This window comes from Sorex fumeus, unplaced genomic scaffold (genome assembly GCF_029834395.1).
Source record: "Sorex fumeus unplaced genomic scaffold, SorFum_2.1 ptg000098l, whole genome shotgun sequence".
NCBI lineage: Eukaryota > Metazoa > Chordata > Mammalia > Eulipotyphla > Soricidae > Sorex > Sorex fumeus.
Genome location: NW_026606155.1, coordinates 4,783,424 through 4,803,348, shown reverse-complemented (window position 1 = coordinate 4,803,348; position 19,925 = coordinate 4,783,424). Strand labels below are relative to the sequence as shown.

At 52.3% G+C, this 19,925-nt stretch overlaps 1 protein-coding gene across 5 annotated transcripts in view; it reads right to left on the bottom strand.

Moving 5' to 3' along the window:
• TTC7B (tetratricopeptide repeat domain 7B) overlaps positions 1-19,925 on the bottom strand; it is a 202,127-nt gene that overhangs the window by 142,720 nt on the left and 39,482 nt on the right. For 3 of the 5 annotated variants that reach the window (XM_056133269.1, XM_056133271.1, XM_056133273.1), the window contains 3 exons: positions 11,278-11,408; positions 1,445-1,566; positions 905-928 (listed from right to left, as the gene is read on the bottom strand). In XM_056133269.1, the coding sequence (XP_055989244.1) occupies positions 905-928; positions 1,445-1,566; positions 11,278-11,408 (277 nt within the window). The remainder of the gene's footprint in view (positions 1-904; positions 929-1,444; positions 1,567-11,277; positions 11,409-19,925) is intronic. The other 2 variants (XM_056133270.1, XM_056133272.1) reach the window with 1 other exon arrangement.

The window sequence follows — 19,925 nt, the reverse complement described above, 5'->3', positions numbered from 1 at the left end:
AAAGCCACAGGCCGTCCCAAACCTTGGGGTGCTGACCACGGCCCCTGGGGACAGGTGTGTGTGTGTGTGTGTGTGTGTGCATGTGTGTGTGTGCATGTGTGCATGTGTGCGTATGTGTGTGTGGACAGGTGTGTGTGTGTGTGTGTGTGTGTGTGTGTGCGTATGTGTGTGTGGACAGGTGTGTGTGTGTGTGTGTGTGTGTGTGTGTGTGTATGGAGTACCCAGGGCCTAGTGCAGTTTCAGAGGCCCAGTGTGTGTGTGTGTGTGTGTGTGCATGCGCCCGCATGCATGCATGTGTGTGTGTCCCCTGGCAGCCTTGTGCAGTTTCGAAGGCCTAGTGCATGTGTGTGCGCACGTGCGCCCGCATGAATGCATGCGTGTGTGTGTGTGTGTGTGTGTGTGTGTGTGTCCCCTGGCAGCCTTATGCAATTTTGGAGGCCTAGTGTGTGTGTGTATGTGTGTGTGTGGTCCCTGGCAGCCTAGTGCAGTTTCAGAGGCCCAGTGTGTGTGTGTGTGTGTGTGTGTGTGTGTGTGTGTCCCCTGGCAGAATTGTGCAATTTCGGAGGCCTAGTGTGTGTGTGTGTGTGTGTGTGTGTGTGTGTGTGTGTGTGTGTGTGGCCCCTGGCAACCTTGTGCAGTTTCCAAGGCCCAAGGGGGTCAGTGTCTGCTCTCAGCCCACGAGCCCGAGGCTGCGGATGGCAGGCGGATGAAATGCACATCCACCAATGCGCCACACCCCAAGGTTTGAAGCCCAACAAGGAGAAGGGAGCAACTGCATCACTTGGGGATCTGGAGGCTGGGCCTCTTCCCCGCCCGCCTGGTGGGGAGGAAAGCATACAGGCCTCGGGCGCAGGGGCGGGGCATGCACAGGGGAGTGGGCGCTCCGGGGGAGCCTGGTACCTACTGTTGTTCTTCGTGCACATCTATCCTGCAGCATAAGGTCAAAACAAGACACAGCTGAAGAGATTTGGAAGAGAACCGTCGGCTTCCTCACCGGACCGCGTCAACCAGGCCAGCCAGCCAGGGTGCTGGGGGCCCGGTGCTCCCGGCCCTTAGATCCCCGTAAAAGCACCTGTGCCCCAAGCCCGAGACTCTGGGAAGGCTTGAGCACCTCACCGGCTTCCGTGGACACTGGACAAACTCCCTCTTCTGCATGGACCCGCCATCCTTGGGGGGCTCAGAACTGTGCTCCAACATAAGCTTCTTCCCGGGAAATCCACTCCACGCAGAGCACCCTGCCTTCTCCACCCCAGCCGGCCCTGGGCCTCGTCGGGGGTGGGGGGCTCTGCGAGTCCCCCCAGCCCCAGGAGAGGCCTCCCCACCCCTCTCCCCACCCCCCCCGCGCCCGGGTCTCCTGGGAAGGAGAGAGCCTCGGGAGTGACCCGTGGGAGAGCGTGCTACGGCTCCCCGGAGGAGCTGGAGCGAAGAAACGAAGGCGGCTTACCCATTTTTGAAATAGAGGACATGGGCTCTCTGAAGTCCCGTTTCCAGGAAAAAACCTAGTTCTTGATCGTGGGGAGCAGGGCCGGGCTTAGGGCTTCTGTTCTGAATATTAGTAAGGATTACCTGGAAGGGGAGAGAAGGGGAAGACGAATGAGATCCATGTCCGGGCTGGCTTCCTCCGGGCCCGCGAGCCTCCGTGCGCAGGGGCGCGTCTCTGAGATGCGTGCGGGGGGCCGGGGAGGGAAGGGCATTGCCGCAGGGGGCTGGGAGGGCTGGCCAAGAGGCTGTGGGGACCAGATGCACCTTGCAGCCATGGTAGACATAGACACCGCCACTGTGGCCCAGGTCGCGCCCGGCAGCCGGCAGCCTCCGCCCTGTGGAAGCTAGAGGATCTGCAAGCAGAGCTGGAAGGAGCCTGGGTGGCCCTGGCCATGGAATTCACCAGAAAGGGCCACCACGCCAGGCTCCGCAGCCGAGGCCTGTGGGCCGAGCAACAAGCATCGACTCTCAGAGGGGAGCTGAGAAAAACCACCTCAGCGCCCCTCTTTCTGACCGCGACCCCCACCCCCCAACTTGACCTCTGACACCAGGCTCAGCCTTACCCCCGAACTTGACCTCTGATACCAGACTCGATCCCCTCTCCCCAAACTCAACCTCTGACACCAGACTCAGTCCCCCCTCCTCAAAATCGACCTCTGACACCAGACTCAGTGCCCTCTCCCCGAACTCGACCTCTGACACCAGACTCAGTCCCCCCTCCCCGAACTCAACCTCTGATACCAGACTCAGTCCCCTCTCCCTGAACTCGACCTCTTGGGGCAAGAGGCCCCAAGGCTTCGGCGGTTGTGTTTAGAGACTGCCATGGAGTCGGGTCACAGGTGCGAGCTGAGAGGAGTCCCTGAAGGTGAGGCACCCATCCGCTAGAACGGAGGCTGCTACCTTTGCTCACAAGTCTAAGGTGGCATTGATCAAGCCTGCCCCTGTGGCCCCCCCACCTGTCCCCAAGTGATGAAGTGTCCCCCAAACACACTGCACATCTGCAGAAAGCCCACCAGCAGCACTTCTAGCTCCCAGGTGTCATCGTTATTATGATTTGAGGAGGGAGTTGGGATCACACCCCCCGAGCTCTGGCACTACTCCAGCTCAGAGCTAGGGGTGAGGCGGGGGGCCGGTGGGGATCACCCCCAGAGGTGCTCAGGGATTGAACCCAGGGATCCAGCATGCTTTCCAGCCCTTTGCTCTCTCTCTCTCTCTCTCTCTTGCTCTCTCTCTCTCTCTCTCTCTCTCTCTCTCTCTCTCTCTCTCTCAGGTTCGATCCCCGGCATCCAATACACTACCCCCCAGCCTCGCCAGGAGTGATCCCTGAGCACAGAGCCAGGAGTCAACCCTGATCACTGCTGGGGCTGGTCCCTAAATGAGACAGAATAAAGACTCAGCTGTTGGCCAGATATTCCAGAAGTCTTGCGATTATTCTCTGAGTGGAAACCAAGTCGTTGCCGTCTGTCCAACTTGTGGGGGTTGTGGGGGGTTGTGGAAAAGAAAAAGTAAAAAACAGAAGGTACCTGAAGAACATGGGCCTCGGGCGGGCAGCTGTACGTCTGAACTATGGCTCGCAGCTCCGAAAGCCGCCTGCTTTGTCCTGACTCAGATGTGGAGGGGCCGGAGAGGGAGCACAGTGAGGAGGGCACTTGCCTTAGATGAGGCCGACCCAGGTTCAATCCCCGGCATCCCATATGGTCCCCTGAGCACCACCAGGAGTGATCCCTGAGTGCAGAGCTGGGAATAACCCCTGAGCATCGAAGGATGCGCCACCCTCCACCCCCCCACCCCCAGTCCTCTAAGAAGCCCCAAGGAGCTGAGCCCCTCCCCCGGCAGGAGTCTCTTTCCTGTCCCATCCTGTGCATGGAGATGAGGGGAATGGAGCTGTGGGGGCCGTCCTTTCCTCCTCCATCTCTGCCAACATGCCCCATACCTCTGAGCTTCAGACCAACGCCCAGCCAAGAACCCTGAGCCCAGACCTCCTCTCTGAGCTCCAGGGCCACAGACAAACTCTCACGTCCTGAGGGTCCTACCCAGAGGCCCAACATGGGAACTTTCCAACACTGGCCTTCATTTGCTATTGAAAAGATTTTTTTTTTTTAGTGTTCTCTGTGTGTGATATGATTATTTAAAAATAAAGTGTAATAGAGACAGTTAAAAATCATCTCAAGGGGGGCTGGAGAGATAGCACAGAGGGTAGGGCGTTTGCCTTGCACGTGGCCAACCCGGGTTCGATTCCCAGCATCCCATATGGTCCTCCAAGCACCGCCAGGAGTGATTCCTGAGTGCAGAGCCAGGAGTAACCCCTGAGCATCGCTGCGTATGACCCAAAAAGATAAAAAAATCATCTCAAAGGTCCCACACTTTAGGGGCTGGAAAGATAGTAACGGAGTAGGGCACTTGCCTTGCATGGGGCTGACCTAGATTTGATCCCGAGTACCCCACACAGTCCCCGGAGCCAGTCAGGAATGATCCCCTATGCACAGAGCCAAGACAGAGCCCTGAGCACAGATGAGCGTGGCCCCTAAACCAACACAAACCCACAGTAGGAATAGCAATCATTTAACGTTCTTTTCAAATAACCGACACACTGGTGTGTGCAAGAGGAAAGAGAAATTTCACTTCACCAAGACGGAGATCCTATCACATGTCTGGTTTTGAAAGTAAACCACACCATGCTTGATTTTAATTAGACTTCACAGGAGAACTAACAGGTGATCGGCGTCCTCTTCAACTCAGCTTCAGAAAAATGTGCCTCTGTTGGGCTGGCTCTGTTCAAGTCCTCTTTGTTTTGTTCTTGGGCTACTCTCAGTGGTTCTGGCAGGGGTCAGAAGGGACAAAGGGGTGGCCCTAGTAATCCTGGGGGTGGAACCAGCCTTCCGCAGGCAAAGGTACTATCTCCCAGCCCCAGGAAAAAAGTGTTGCTCTTTTTTTTGTTGGGTAAACACAGACTTCTAAAAGGCCCAGTAACGTCTCCATCATGAGATTTGTTGTTGTTGTGTTTGGCATATTGAATACATCACGGGTAGCTTGCCAGGATTTGCCATGCGGGTGAAATACTCTTGGTAGCTTGCTGGGCTCTCCGAGAGGGGCAGAGGAATCGAACCTGGCTCGGCCAGGCCAGCTGCCTGCAAGGCAAACGCCCTACCACTGTGCTATCGCTCCAGCCCTCTTTAAAATATACCAGATAGTAATTACGTTGCACATGCTATTTGTGTGTGTATATATATATATATATGTGTGCGTGCGTGTGTGTGTGTGTGTGTGTGTGTGTGTGTGTGTGTGTGTGTGTGTACACAGAGACAGCAAAGAACTGGAAGTCTTTTCACCTACATCGGCCAAACGTGTTTTGGTTCCGTGCCACACTAGCAGTGCACGGGAGCCCCTCCCCGTGGAAGGCAAGAAGAGCTCCTCCTGCAAAACAGCGCACGGGCCCTGGACGCCATCTCCTGGCCCTACATATTTCAACTTGATACACTAGCTACTGACCGTGAAAAGGACAAAGCAATTACCATCTCCATGCTACATCCTATTCCCCTGCCTTTTCATTTCTGTAATCTAGGGTCAAGGCTTCTCTTGCTTTTGATACCTTCCACTCGCTTGTCCTGTTCTTCTACCAAATACAGGGAAGTGAGATGATCCTGGACTTATTCTTTCCCTTCTGACTTCACTTGGGAAAAAAAAAAAGAAGTAAAGGATCACCACTTGTAATTCCCTAAGAATTTCACTAAAAAATCTTCTAGAAACAACCAGCAAAGCATCAGGCTATAAAAGACACACACACACACACACACACACACACACACACACAAAATCCTGCTGTGTCACCACACGTAATGACTTGGAGAGGAAACAACCAGATGACTTCATTCAAGACAGTGGCCCCAAAATTGAGTATCTGCGAACCGAACCATCAGAAGATCTCGACCTGGGGCCGGAGCGATAGCATAGTGGGTAGGGCATTTGCCTTCCACACAGCTGATCCGAGTTTGATCCCCAGAGTCCCGTATGGTCCCCCCGAGCACTGCCAGGAGTAATTCCTGAGTGTAGAGTCAGGAGTAACCCTTGTGCATAGCTGGGTGTGACCAAAAAGCCAAAAAAAAAAAAAAGACATCGACCTTGAAAACTCAAGTCACTGAGTAGTTGAGGTTTGATGAAGGGGCCAGGGAGGCCGTGCTTGGGCCGATAGTGCTGAGGGTGACCCAGGCCACCCCCAGGTGCTGTGCAGTTCACGAAGGTCACTGGAAGCACATACTGTTTCCCAGCTGTACAGATGGGACAAGATCTCCAAGCCCAAAGCAGGTGTCCTGTCCACAAACGGCTTGGAATCTGGCTCTTGCGGAGCTATAAGTGAGGGAGCGGCTGCTTGGGAGCACAGGAATTCTTTGGGGGTGACGAGAATGTTCTGGAACGAAGTACTGAGGATGATGTTACAGTTCTGTGACTCGGTGACCTGTACACTTGAAACGGGAGTACTGGATGGTATGTGAATGACACATCAACAATACTATGGTTTTGGTTTGGTTTGGTTTGGTTTGGTTTGGTTTGGTTTGGTTTGGTTTGGGGGCCAAACTTGACAGTTCTCTGAGCTGAGTCCTGGCTTTTGTGCTCAGGGATCATTCCTGGCAGGGTCCAGGGAAATCAAATACGGTAAAACCCAGGCTGGTGGCGTATAAGACAAGCGCTCCACCTGCTCTCCTATCTGCTTGGCTCTCGGTAACATCGTATCTTAAAAAATGAACTCTGGTAAGCAAGAGAGAGAGAGAGAGAGAGAGAGAGAGAGAGAGAGAGAGAGAGACTTCACGGCTGGTGGCAGACGATTAAAGCTGCACCCACCCGCCTACACCCAGCAAACCGGCAAAGCAACTTTCGCACCAGAGCAAAACCATCAAGCTGGCAACTTGACCATGCTGGCTGCAGTGGAAGCTGCTGACCCGTCCATACCACCCCCCAGATGCACAGCGGAGGCACAAGGCCTGTGGTGCAAAGACGCTGTCGGGCATCCTGCCCCCTGAAAGCCAGGCAAAGGCCAGGCGACAGCTCACCCAAAGGAAAGCACTACTTGTAGCATCATTTATGACCAGTGCCAGCCCCCTCACACCCACCCCACCAAGCCCCCTCGGTCCCAGGGAGAAACTGCATGGGGTGACAATCAGGCACAGACCTACTGGGAAGCTTTGAAATAACTGTGGCACCGTAGCACTGTCCTCCCGTTGTTCATCGATTTGCTCGACTGGGCCCAGGAACATCCCCATTGTGAAACTTGTTGTTACAGTGTTTGGCATATCGAATACGACATGGGGAGCTCGCCAGGCTTTGCTGTGGAGGCGAGATACTCTCGGTAGCTTGCCGGGCTCTCCAAGAGGAGCGGAGGAATCAAACTCAGGTTGGCCGGGTTGGCAGCGTGCAAGGCAAATGCCCTACCCGCTGTGCTATCGCTCCAGCCCATGGAGTGAAAAACAAAAAAAATTTTTTAGAGCCCCAAATATAAAACTTCTTAATGTTCACTGTCACTGTCCTCCCACTGTTCATCTATTTGCTTGAGCGGGCCCAATAACGTCTCCATCGGAGACTTTGTTGTTAGTGTGTTTGGCATATCAAATACATCATGGGGAGCTTGCCAGGCTTTGCCATGTGGGTGAGATACTCTCGGTAGCTTGCCGGGCTCTCTGAGAGGGGCAGAGGAATCAAACTCGGGTCGGCCGGGTTGGCCACGTGCAAGGCAATCGCTCTACCTGCTGTGCTATTGCTCCAGCCCTTCTTAATGTTACAAGATAAATACGGAGGGCAGAGGCTGATTGAGAAAATGTGGGCTTCAGTTCAGAGATGCTCTATTCCGGGCCGGAGGCTTTTCTCTGCTGGGTCTTGTAGAGACGGTGGCCTGCGGGTTCGAGGCTGGAGCCGGCTCAAGGGCCATCAGCTCCTGGACTCTCTCGAAAGAATGCATGGCAGAGGGCAGAGGATGGGGAGCAGGGTGTGCGCACGGGAAGCGCCTGGTTTTGCCTCCTGTGGGCTCACGTTATGGTGGGGGGGGGGGGGTGGTAAAGCAGCTGGTGGCGAGGAGGCCCTGGGAACCCACCTGCTCCTCGCATCAGCCGCCCCGAGTCCTTCCCTAAGGACACCGGGCTCGCATTCCAGACATGCAGTACCCTTGGTCTAATCTAGTTCCGAACCCAATGCCCCAGCCACGTCATCACCCTAGCGCTTCTCCAGGAGGGGCAGTGGAAGAGCATCGGTGCCCACATCCTCCAAGGGCAGGGGAGCGGGGCTGGACCCTACAAACATCAGGGCGGCAGCTGCTTCCCCTGACTGCAGTCAGCGACGGATCTGAACAACGGCAGAGGCAGAGCGGGGAAGGCGCCCGCGCGGTCGGCCCGGGTTCCATCCTAAGCCCCACAAGAACAAACAAGGAAACTTGAGCGCAAAAGAAAAAATAAAAAGTCCAGAGGAAGCCGGTGGCTGCCCCCTCCTTTGGGACGCAGACGCAGAGAAACTTCTTCTCTAAAACAGGGTGAAGAGAATCGACTGTCAGCAGAAGGTCAGGTTCCAGCCTGGCCCCGCATCTGCTCAAGAAGCCACGGCAGGCGGCCGGCCGGGGAGCGCCAGCAAGCATCCCGTCTGCCAGAAGGGAGGCTCAGATTCTGCTCCTCCAGGATGAGGTCATCTCCACCCGCACCCTGCGACGCGGCCAGGCCCTGGGGCGGGGGAATAACTCACGGCTGGCACCGGGCCACCGGCCGCAGATAAACAAATCCCGACCAGATCACTCTGTGTCCCTCCCAGTTCTACCTGCTCTAATCCAGTCGGCTTGATTCGTGATTTGAGATGCACACATTTCAGAGACACCTTTCCTTCCCATTGAGAGAACAGCCTCTCCGAGAGGAGATGTCTCCTGAGGGCAACAGGGACGCCCGAACACCTGCTCGGCCCACATGGCTTCTGAGCCAGTGCCCGGCAACCACCGCCCCATCTGCAAGCCGGGGAAGAAGCCCAATGGCCTTGGTGGGCAGAAGACGTAGAGACAATGACAGTCCACGGAGGCCAGCAGTGGGCAGAACTCACTGATGACATGCAGCCACCAGGCAAGGTGCGGCCCCGTCAGCCTCTGCACAAAGACAAGAGACTGAGTTCTGAAATGCCACCCCACAGGGGGCTGGGGTGACGAGCACAGCAAGGGTACTTGCCTTGCATGTGGCTGACCCGGGTTCAATCCCCGACACCCCATCGGGTCTCTCCCAAGCCTACCAGGAAGTGAACGTTTGAGCACAGCTGGGTGTGATTTCCACCCTCGAAAAAAATAATTACTCTCCAAGGCTCCCTCTAAAGTTCTCTAACAGGGGCAGGGGACAGTGCAGTAAGGCTGTACCCCGGCACCCCACAGGGCCCCCAGAGCCCCGCCAGGAGTGAACCCGGAGTTCAGAGCCAGGACTCAGCCCTGAGTGCCACTGGGTGTGGCCCCAAATTCTCCAACACGTCTCACCCTCATCCCCAACTTTTTCTAGTCTTCCCAATAAGACGGTATGTTGAATTCTTTCTAGACTTTTGTCTCAATACCAGAAATTTCTAAAATTAGAAAAGTTTCCACAGCCCAGTGCCACCAGGATAGCTAAGAACCAGACCAACGGTCACTGCATGCCAGACGCTGGCCAGGGGCTGTGCAGCCAACCCCCCCGCCCCCTGCCCACTGCTGCCCACTGCTGCTTTACATGGAGGGGAAACTGAGGCAGCACAGAGAAGAGGATCAACCTGCCTGATGCCGCAAAGCTGGTGAATGGCAGTGAGTGATTTTTCAGATGTTCAACCAAGTTCCTTTCCTGAAAGTGATATGGATTCTCCTTTGCTTACACTATTCCATTTGCTACGCACATGGCTAGCCCAGGTTCCATCCCCAGCATCCCCATGTGGTCCCCCAAGCACTGCCAGGAATAATTCCTGAGTAATTCCCGAGCGCAGAGCCAGGAGTAACCTCTGAGCATCGCTGGGTATGACCCCCCCCCAACAACAACAACAACAAAGAATGCCGTGGTGACAAGGGAGTTTTGTTTTTTTTTTTTTTAAAAAGACCAAAACCAGAAGCCGAGACACTCCTGCTAATCAGCCATAGCGCGGGAAACTTGGGACAGATGAAACCTCTTCCTCCCAGCCAGGAGGAGCGCAGCCTGGCCAGAGAGGGCTGGACAAGAGCCACCAAAAAGTCACAGACAAACGGACAAACAAAACTAACAAGGGCCTCACGTGTGGACAGGGGCAGCTCAGTGGGGCCAGAGGGGGGCAGAAACATCTCCATGGCCCAGGGCCAGCTGCCAAGGAAGCAGACCGTGACAACAGTGAGGGTTTTGAAAGCAGGCTGCACAGCCATTTCTCTATGGAGACCATCACTAATTCTGAAGAACAGAGTGAAAAGTAAATAAATAAAAATACAGGCAGAGAAAGGTACCATGCAAAAGAAGCTACTTTTTATTTTTCCTTTTTGGGTCACACCCGTGATGCACAGGGGTTCCTCCAGGCTCATGCACTCAGGAATTACTCCTGGTGGTGCTCAGGGGACTCTATGGGATGCTGGGAATCAAACCCGGGCCGGCCGCGTGCAAGGCAAATGCCCTACCCGCTGTGCTATCACTCCAGCCTCAAGAAGCTACTGTTGATGGTAGCTTTCTGCCAGGACACTTGGGCAGGAGAGCTGAGCATTGTCCTTAGTTCCCAGACCCCCTGAGTCCTGGTTTATGGTCCTCTGGGGTCAAAGGGCTTTGCGGCTTCTCTGCTCTCTGCAGAGGCCTGTGCTCACCACTGTTCCAGAGGCAGTGCTGAGAGTGGTCACACACCGTGACACAGACCTCTGGGATGCAGTGTCCCCCTGCCAGACTGGGGGCACCCTCCCAGCCCACAGGGAAACAGAGACCGCCCCCCTTGGCAGGCAATGGAAAGTAAGATGCATGGCCTTTAGGGTCTCACAAGATTTCTAATCATTCTTTTATTTTTTTGGGGGGGAAGGGGGCAGAAATGGGTTGTTATTTTCATTGTTGCTGTGGTTTGGTTTGGGGGCCATACCCAGCAGTGCTCAGGGATCACTCCTGGCGGGGCTCGGGGGACCACATAGGATGCTGGGGATGGAACCCGGGTCAGCTGCGTGTAAGGCAAGTGCCTCCTCCATTGTGCCATGATTCCAGTCCCGATTTTTAACCATTTTGGACGATCACAGGTTGCATCTCTGGGTGTGGAAGGGAGAGATCAGGGAGGGTGCCCAGGCAATGCCATGAGTACCGTTCGAGCTGCCAAGTGCCTTCATTTACAATGACCGTTTCCAGCGAACCCCAGCAAGTGGGCTGTGCTGTTCTGCCCCTTTTGCCGATAGAAAGATCGAGGCTGAGACAGGAAGGAACTCAGTCAAGAGGAGCTTGGGTGGAAGGCATAACTCCAGGGTGGAGCATTTGCTTGGTTCCAACCCTAGAAGCGCTCCCCGCTCAGGAAAAAGAAAAGAAAAAGACGGGAGTCCCAGTCAGAGTCGAGCTGCCCCGGCCTGCCTGGCCCCATCTGGCCTCTGACTTCCTCTGCCCCAGACAGGTCCTTGCCTGGCACCTCGGGCACTCAAGAACCGGGACGCTGGTCCCACTCCTTAGGGAATGGGAATGATGGGCGTGAAGGGAAAACACAAAAGGATTCGGTCATTTCTGCTTGGAAAGAGAGAAAATGCCTCCCAGTGTGTCCCGCCCAGGTCGACCGGGGCCCAGTCACCACGGCCCTCCCTGGGACTTCAGGAGGCACCCTGGGAGTGTGTGTGTGGGAGGTCCCACTCACCCGCTCTATCTCCTGCAGGTAGAGCAGCGCGATGTCGCCCGCCTTCTCGTAGCAGGTGATGACATCCTGCTCCCGGTCCACGTGGAGGTTACTGGTCGAGGAGGAGACCGGCAGCTTCTCCAGACAAAGTCCTGCGGCAGCAAACAGAAACCCGGGCTGAGCGGCGCCTTCCACAGTTTCAGTTTCCCGTCTGGCCCTGCTAGGAAGGGACCCCGACGCACCGACAACGACAACGGCAGACACTCTCCTGTCCCCGCCCTCTGGATTGAAGGAAATGGAACGGCAACAATGGGCGGTGGAAGGGAGATGCAGGGCCGGGGCATGGTCAGGCAGACGCCTCGTGCAAGGAAGGCTCTGAGTCGGGTCTGGGACTCCGGCAGGAGTGGCCCCCACAACACCACACACAGTAATAATCACACGATAATAAAAAAAGTAAAGTAAAGGCCCTCCCGTTGATCTTCGATTTGCTTGAGCGGGCCCAGTAACACGATAATAATAATAAAAATAACAATAATACACTTGCGCTAGGCTGGAGCGATAGCACAGTGGGTAGGGCGTTTGCCTTGCATGCAGCCGACCTAGCGACCAGGGTTCGATTCCTCCGCCCCTCTCGGAGAGCCTGGCAAGCTACCGAGAGTATCTCGCCCGCATGGCAAAGCCTGGCAAGCTCCCTGTGGCATATTCGCTATGCTAAACACAGTAACAACAAAGTCTCACAATGGAGATGTTTACTGGGCCCGCTCGAGCAAATCGATGAACAACGGGAGGACAGTGCTACAGTGCTGTACTACACTCTCACTGTCCACGGCAGCGAGATCACGCAGGACACTCACCTTGCCTGCAGACTCCTCTGGCCAGTCCTGCCTCCATCCCTGGCACCCCATATTGTTCCCTGAGCCTGGCCAGGTGTGACCCCAAGGAGAAACGCCCGTTGCGTGGCGAATACCCTTTGCCTCTGACGCCCAGCCCTGAGAAGCTCAGACATTTCACCGAGACCTTGTTTGGATCTAACGGGGCTGCCCTTCCAAGCACGCCCCGCGGCCTCTGAGAAGCTCTGACATCCTCGTTGTGCCACTGCCAAAATCCTACGAGACGGTGGAGAGCAGCCTCGCGCCCCTATGCGTGGCTAAGCCTCATCCCACGGGTGCCACCCCCGGTCTCCAATTGACTCCCTCCCCCCGCCCCCACCCATCGCCCCACCCCATTGGTGACCAGCAGAGTTCCACACAGTCTACAGTTATTTCTGTGGGGTTTTACCAGTTCTGCTTTGGCTATTTATATTCACAATGAGTGAAACTCTCTGATAATCACCTTTCACTTTCTGAGTCGTTTCGCTGAGCACAGCCACCTCCCGTGCACACCCCCAAACCCTCCCCCCTCCACCCCCCATTATCAGTAAGGGCAAGATTTCATTCTCTTGAACCGCTGAGGGTGCAGGGTGGCTCAGCCGGACAGCACCGGCTTTGCAGGGATGCGGGCATGGGTTCCATCCCTGGCAGGGCTCCACATGCTGAGTACAACCTGAATACCACTAGGCTCCCCTGATCAACCAACTGTGTTCAGACACAACTCAAGTGTGTGGCCACAAGCGTGTGAGCATGCAACTGAGTGTGTGTGACCCCAGATTCTTGCAGCAGCAGCAGTAGCAAAGAGGGAAAACACTGCTGTGTAGTATTCCAGAGAGCATATAACACCCACAAACCCAAACTCACACATACAAGCTCACACATATACAAACACAAACACATACACACATACATACATACACACACAGTCACCAGGCAATGGGCATTTTAAAGACTGGGGAGGGGAGGGGGTTGCCACACCAGGCTATACTCAGGGCTGACTCCTGGCTCTGTGCTTAGGGGTCACTCCTGGTGGTACCAGGGTTCCAACTGGAGTCTGGCGTGGGCCAGGCAAGTGCCTTATCCCCTGCCTATCTCTCCAGTCCATTTTAAAGATGTGTTGAGGCAAGGCGAGATTCACAGCATGAAACTAGCTAGTAGACACCTTTCGTGCCACACCGGGCGCTATATCATGGCCAGCAAATGGGCCACCAAGTGTCTAACTGTTCTCCGGAAGTCCCTGTCCTCTGAGGGCCATGAGAAGTCCACAGCCCACCCCTTCACTCTGGGCTAAGATGACGCTTTGTGGGTCCTTGCCTAGAGAGGAGGGGGAATCCCCTCCCTGCCAACAGAGCACACAAGACCAGGCTGAAGCCTGGATGGCACAGAGACCAAGAATGCTGAAGGGCTTCTCCTGAATCCAGCACTGACCTCCGTCCCCCAGGGGGCACCCCAAGGGGAGCTCCAGCCCCTTCGCACAGTTGGATGTCCCACACGACACCATCCATGAGTCAAATGGCTAACACCAGAAGAGAGAGGTCACAACACCCCCATTATCTGCAATGGACCTGGAGGCCTGGGGCATCCTCTGGAGAATGAGGATCTTGTCCAGGGGGTCCTGAGAACAGGTGCTCCAGGACTGCCCCAAGACCACCGGGAACCAGAGGGTGATGAAGACAGCCCAGCTCTGAGGGCTCAAAAGCTACCGCTGGGTCACAGAAGGGGCCTCTCAACAACTTTGCAGTTTTTATTGAGGTCGAAATGGGCATGAATTACAAATAAAAATTAAAAAGTTAAAAAAAATAAGAGATGGGCATGAACAAATCGACTATTCTCATTAGTCCATGATTATGTGTTTCACTGTTTTTTTTTTTTTTTATAAACTCAACTGCTCTTCCTGGAGCCTGGCAGTCACACCCACAAACTGCCTCTGGCACCATATAAGCTTATTAGTGGCCAGGGCCCAGAGACTCACAAATAAATCTTAGAAGAAAGCAACAAGCTTCAGAGATGCCTCCATGCCTCAAAGTCACCATCCAGTTAAAAATTTAACTCCAGCCTCATCACCCTATTTAAAATTTTAGAATTCCTGGAGTGTGCGGCCACATTTGTGGTTGTGCAACATCTCATACTCTACACCGCTGATGGACCAGGAGTAGCACACCATACTGGATGGGTGTAGAGTAGAAGGCAACCAATCTCGATTATCTATCTATCTATCTATATGTATATATATACACACGCACACACACATATAGAGGCACACAAACCTCAACCTATAACAACATGTTATTAATATCTTATACAAGGGTTTAATGACTCCAGGGTGAGGTAAAACAATCTTCAAGCACTTCTTTCTATGGAAAATGTTTTGATCCTTTTTAGCAAAGTATTCTTTTTTTTTTTAAGTTTTATTTATTTATTTATTTATTGAATCACTGTGGGAAAAGTTACAAAGCTTTCAGGTTTAAGTCTTGGTCATGCAATTACCAAACACATTTCCCTTCACCAATACTTATTTTTCACCTCCAAGAACCCCAATAAACCCCCCCTCCCATGCCTCCCAATGCCTGTGAGGCAGATGAATTCTAGTTAACGTTCTATCTACTTTGATTAGATTCATTGTTTCGACAAAAGATGCACCATTATTATCTAGAGTTTACACCCCCAAATCAGACATGCTGAAAAGGCATTGTGAAATAATTTGTTTTCTACAGCTGGTTACAAGAATCAAATGATGTCGCATGGCTGCTATTGTGGCCGCGCGATTTTGGATTTCTGGTATTTTACTTATTAAGCCTGGAAGTATTTCTACTGAGAGTCAGATAATTATGAGATTGGTTTCTATGCTCTGGAGCCATGGCCGTGCCGGAGAGCTGCTCGTCGGGGGCAACTCCTGACCTCGGTAGGGCGTGAAGGATGAGCTGGGAATGCCCTCCTTCCCATGAGGTTTCAGTCGCCCCATCACGACCAGCTCATACCTGGCTTTCCATAAGGCTCCAAAGTGGCTGCCATCTTTCTTTCCAGAGGGAAAAAGGCAGAAGGAAGCAACACCCTTTCCCCTCCGGGCAGGCATGGTGGCATGGATTAACGCATAATCCATTCACTTTTCTGTCGCAAGCTGCTGGGCAGCAAATTATTCTTAACAAGCCATACAAGATGAAGTATTTAAGACCTGCTATTGGGGCAGGCTTGGGTGGTTATTGGGAAGATTCAAAATAATGATGGTGGAAAGGTGCAATGGTGTTGGTCAACCATTGTTGGAAGGATTGGTATTGGAGTACTGAATGCAATAAATTGTGAAAAACTTTATAACAACAGAATACAATTTTTTTTTATCAACTCAAGCCTGTGATTTACAGGGACATTTGCTGTGCAGTTTTAGGGGTTCTGACAAAAGCTTCACATCACGGACCCACCATGAAAGCATCACAAGAATACCATCTGCAAATTCCACCTGCACAGACTGCAGGCCTGCTCATGTTATCAACTGAGGACAGCTAAACATAATCATGGGTTGATTCATGAACCCACTAGAACGCAACTCGGTTGCCCCCAACTTACCAACTTGGTTGCTTCCAAGTCTGGGCAACTGCGAATACCTTTACTATAAACATCTGTGTTTACAGTCGCTCTTGCGGCTGCACTACATCTTATACTATTCATAACAAACAATACAAAATAAAATATCTAGCATCTTCCTGTTCGGCAGGTTTGACTGGAGGCGGGAAAATTAAAAATAAAGGTGGTGGGAAGGTGTAACAGTGGTGGGACTGGTGTCAAAATATTGAATGTAATCCATTATTATGAAAAACTTTATAAAAATAATTTTTTTTTTTGCTTTTTTGTGTCACACCCAGTGATGCTCAGGGGTTACTCCTGACTCTGCACACAGAAATTACTCCTGGCAGTGCTGGGGGACCACATGAGACGCCGGGGATCAACCTGGGTCAGCCATGTACAAGGCAAATGCCCTACTGGCTACTCTATCGCTCTGGCCCCCAAAATAAAAAAAAATCTGTTTGCTTTTATTGTATGACCACAGTTTATAACCCAACTGAATAAATAATACAACTGGTGTATTATCTGATAAGAATGTGTTTGCAAAATAAATAAATAAATATATTTTATTTACAAATAGCCTTGCAAGATTGTTTGGGCTAGGGAAATGGTTCAAAGGGCTAGAGTGCATGCTTTGTATATGAGCGACTCAGGTTTGATCACTGATACCACATGGTGCTCTGAGCACCCCTGGAAGCACCTTCAACACCAGTAGGTGTCATCCCCCCAAAAAAGAACATTATGTTTGACTTTGTAAGAAACCATGGAACTGTCTTCCTGACTGACATTATCAGCTTGCATTCCCACTAACAGTGAATGAATGTCTGTTATTCATCATCCTTGCCAGCACATGGTATTATCAGGTTTTTGAGTTTTCAGCCACCCTAATTGGTGCACTGTGTTATCTCATTATACACACTTGCAATTCTCTAAAGCCAGAGAAGCTGAGCATCTTTTCTCTGTTTCTTTTTAGTTTTAACTAATATTAATTTATTTTTTAACACTATTATTAATGGTTTCTCATGGACCTCATTCCAAATGAGCATATTTTCATATTACTATTGCTAGCTCTATACCTTTTCTGGTGAAGTACCCAGTCCGATCCTCTGCCCCTTTTCAATTGAGATGTTTTCATACTGTTGAGTTTTTGGTATTTTTTAACAATTTTTTTGTTTAAAATAAACAATCATAGGATAAACAATTACTGGTGTGTGTGTTTTGTGTGTGTGTGTATGCATGTGCACATGTGTGTGTCTAGCTAGAGATCAATCCACGTTCAATTCAGCACCCATTGGTTTATTTGTTTGGTTAGTTTGGGGGCCACATCTGGCAGGGCTCAGGGTCTACTCTGACTCTGTTCAGGAGTCATTCCTAGCAGTGCTCAGGGCTCACTCCTGGCTCTGTGCTCAGAGGTCATTCAATATATACGCCAGGGATTGAGCCAAGGCAAGTGCCCTCCTCTCGTCCCCCAAACTCTCTCCATCCCTCACCAGGCTGTCCCTGATGCAGAACCCTCCCAGTCCATGTCACAGTGTGTTTAGATTGATACTGGACACTGTGTTTGCTCAGATCCTTTTTCAGAGTCTTTTTCACATAATTGTGTTGCCTTTTTCCCCCATAATTTTTAACCTGGTGAATGACAGTGAGAGATTTTTTCAAATGTTAAACCACGTTCCTGTCCCGAGAGAGAGTCACGAGGCCTTACTCTTTGCTTACACTATTCCATTTGCTACGTACCATATTGTCTCGGAACTTTCCCCTCTGTATACATAAGGAATATTTAAAGTTTCTTTGTGAAGTCTCTGACTGGTTTGGGGATTAGGGTTAATGATAACCTCATAAAACAACTTGCAGTTTCGCCTCCTCTTTAATTCTCCTAAGGACTTTATAAAGCACTGTTAATATATTTCGTTTTTAAATGCTTAGCAGCAGAACCTATCTCAGTAAAGTCATCTGGAGCTAAGGTCTTCTTCTTGGTCAGCTCCTTAACATTCAATTTAATTTCTTGGGATTTTCCACCCATCAGCTGCTGGGGACTCCAGGCCACTTCCAGCAGTGTTGGGGGGGGGCGGGCGTCAGAGCCCCAACCAGTGGTAGCACCCGAGGGGCGATGCACATGGTGTTTGGGCAGTAGCTTACAATCTTTTGTACGGCTCATATTTCATTTCTAACTTCAATTTGGATTTATTCTCTATGAGTGTGCGGGGGAGAGAAACCTGGCTATGCTGTGAGGGTGCCTGGCTCTGTGCCCAGGCATCACCGGGACCATAGGCACTTTGGGATCAAACCGGGTCAGCCACATGCAAAACAAGTGCCCGACCCGCTGTTTCTTTTTCAGAAATGCGGTATTCAGCTTTCAAATACTTAATGGCTTGGATATAAATATTTTTTTCTGCTATTTCTAAATTAATTGCACTACAGTCTGTAATAACGCCTAAAGAGGCTGGGAACGTTCGAACTGCGTATTACAAGAAAAGGACTGATCCTAGCCTAGCTTCCGGGAAGCAACCTCTATTCCCTGCCATGTCCTGCCGAGCAAGAGTGTGTCTCACGAGGCTGGGCTTTGGGTTTGTTTAATGCACCAGGGCGTAGACTTTGCATGCGGGAGACCCAGGTTCCATCCCCAGGACCACATGGTCCCCTGAGCACTGTCAGGAGGAAGCCTCAAGACACAAAGCTGAGACTAGTCCCTGAGCACCAACAAATGTGGCCCCTGAACTAGCACTGTAGCACTGTCCTCCCGTTGTTCATCGATTTGCTCAAGCGGGCCCAGTAACGTCTCCATTGTGAGACTTGTTGTGACTGTGTTTGGCATATCGAATACATCCATGGGTAGCTTGCCAGGCTTTGCCGTGCGGGCGAGATACTCTCGGTAGCTTGCCGGGCTCTCCGAGAGGGGCGGAGGAATTGAACCTAGGTTGGCCGGGCCAGCCACGTGCAAGGCAAATGCCCTAACCGCTATTCTATCACTCCAGCCCAATGAACTTAAAAAAAAAAAACCGAGCTTTTTAATATCTGACAACATTAGTACTTATATTGACAACATAAGTAAACACACACACACACACACACACACACACACACACACACACGCAGAGTGTGGAAGTCTTGGGTCACCCTGGCCCTAAGAAACGCTGGAGGCTACAAACCACAGTGCTTCAGGCCTGTGAACTGCCAAAGCAGAAACCCTGGCTCAGAGGGGAGCACATGCCTTGCACATGTGGGTCCTGATTTTGATTTCTGAAGCAGGGGCGTGGGGAGGGGAAGCGGGCCTTGGCCAAGAAGCTTCCAGAAGCTCCTGATTGGCAACACCTGGTAAGCGCTGTTCCCCCCACCACCCCCAGCTCCAAGGGCGCTGGGAGGACTCCCAGCCATGCTTCTGACCCTGCTGGCAGAAGATAATAAAAATCTGGTCTGTTCGACACACCTTTTGCCTTTATAATTTTTATATGTGCTCATTTATTCTGAGAAATTCTCCAAAAGCAACTTGAGCACCATTGAATCTCTCTAGTGAACCAACTACCAAAGGTCCAGGGGATCCCGGACACAGGTCAGCGGTCACACTTGATGGCTCCTTGTCCTAATGGAGCGGTGGTCACACCCAGACCCACACAGGCGAGGCAACTAGTCCACACTGAGTCACACGGCCGGTTCAGAACTCTCCCCATCTTGGGAAACCACATTTCTGGTTCAGCTTCTCATCAATCTTGGTAAATGTTCCATGGCGCCTGAAAGGAATGTGCAGCCGGTCACTGGGTGCAGTGTCCTATGAATGCCAACGGCGTCCAATTGGGCCGTGGTATGGCTCCAAGGTCTCTCACCTGTCTGTCTTACTATTTACTGAACTGGGCGTGGAGGTCTCCAGGCAAAGCTGCCCAGGGTTGCTGCGACACGACACCACCCCACATTGCACCATCTCCTGCCAGCCGCCCGCTGCCGCTTCTCCCCTTCCTGTCTTAGTCCTTAAAGAACGAGCAGGTTCACTTCCGCCTCGCTTTTACCGCGTCTCGATGCTGCCCCACACAGCTACCAGCAACCGTTGTCTCCACAATGACAGTAAGCCCTAAGGTGCCCTCGGAGATGGCAATGTGATAGTGCCTTGGCTGGTTTACAGTACTCTCCTCCACATGGACTCCGTGGCCCACAGTGCTCTCCTCCACGTGGACTCCATGGCCCACAGTGCTCTCCTCCACGTGGACTCCGTGGCCCACAGTGCTCTCCTCTGCATGAACTTCATGGCCC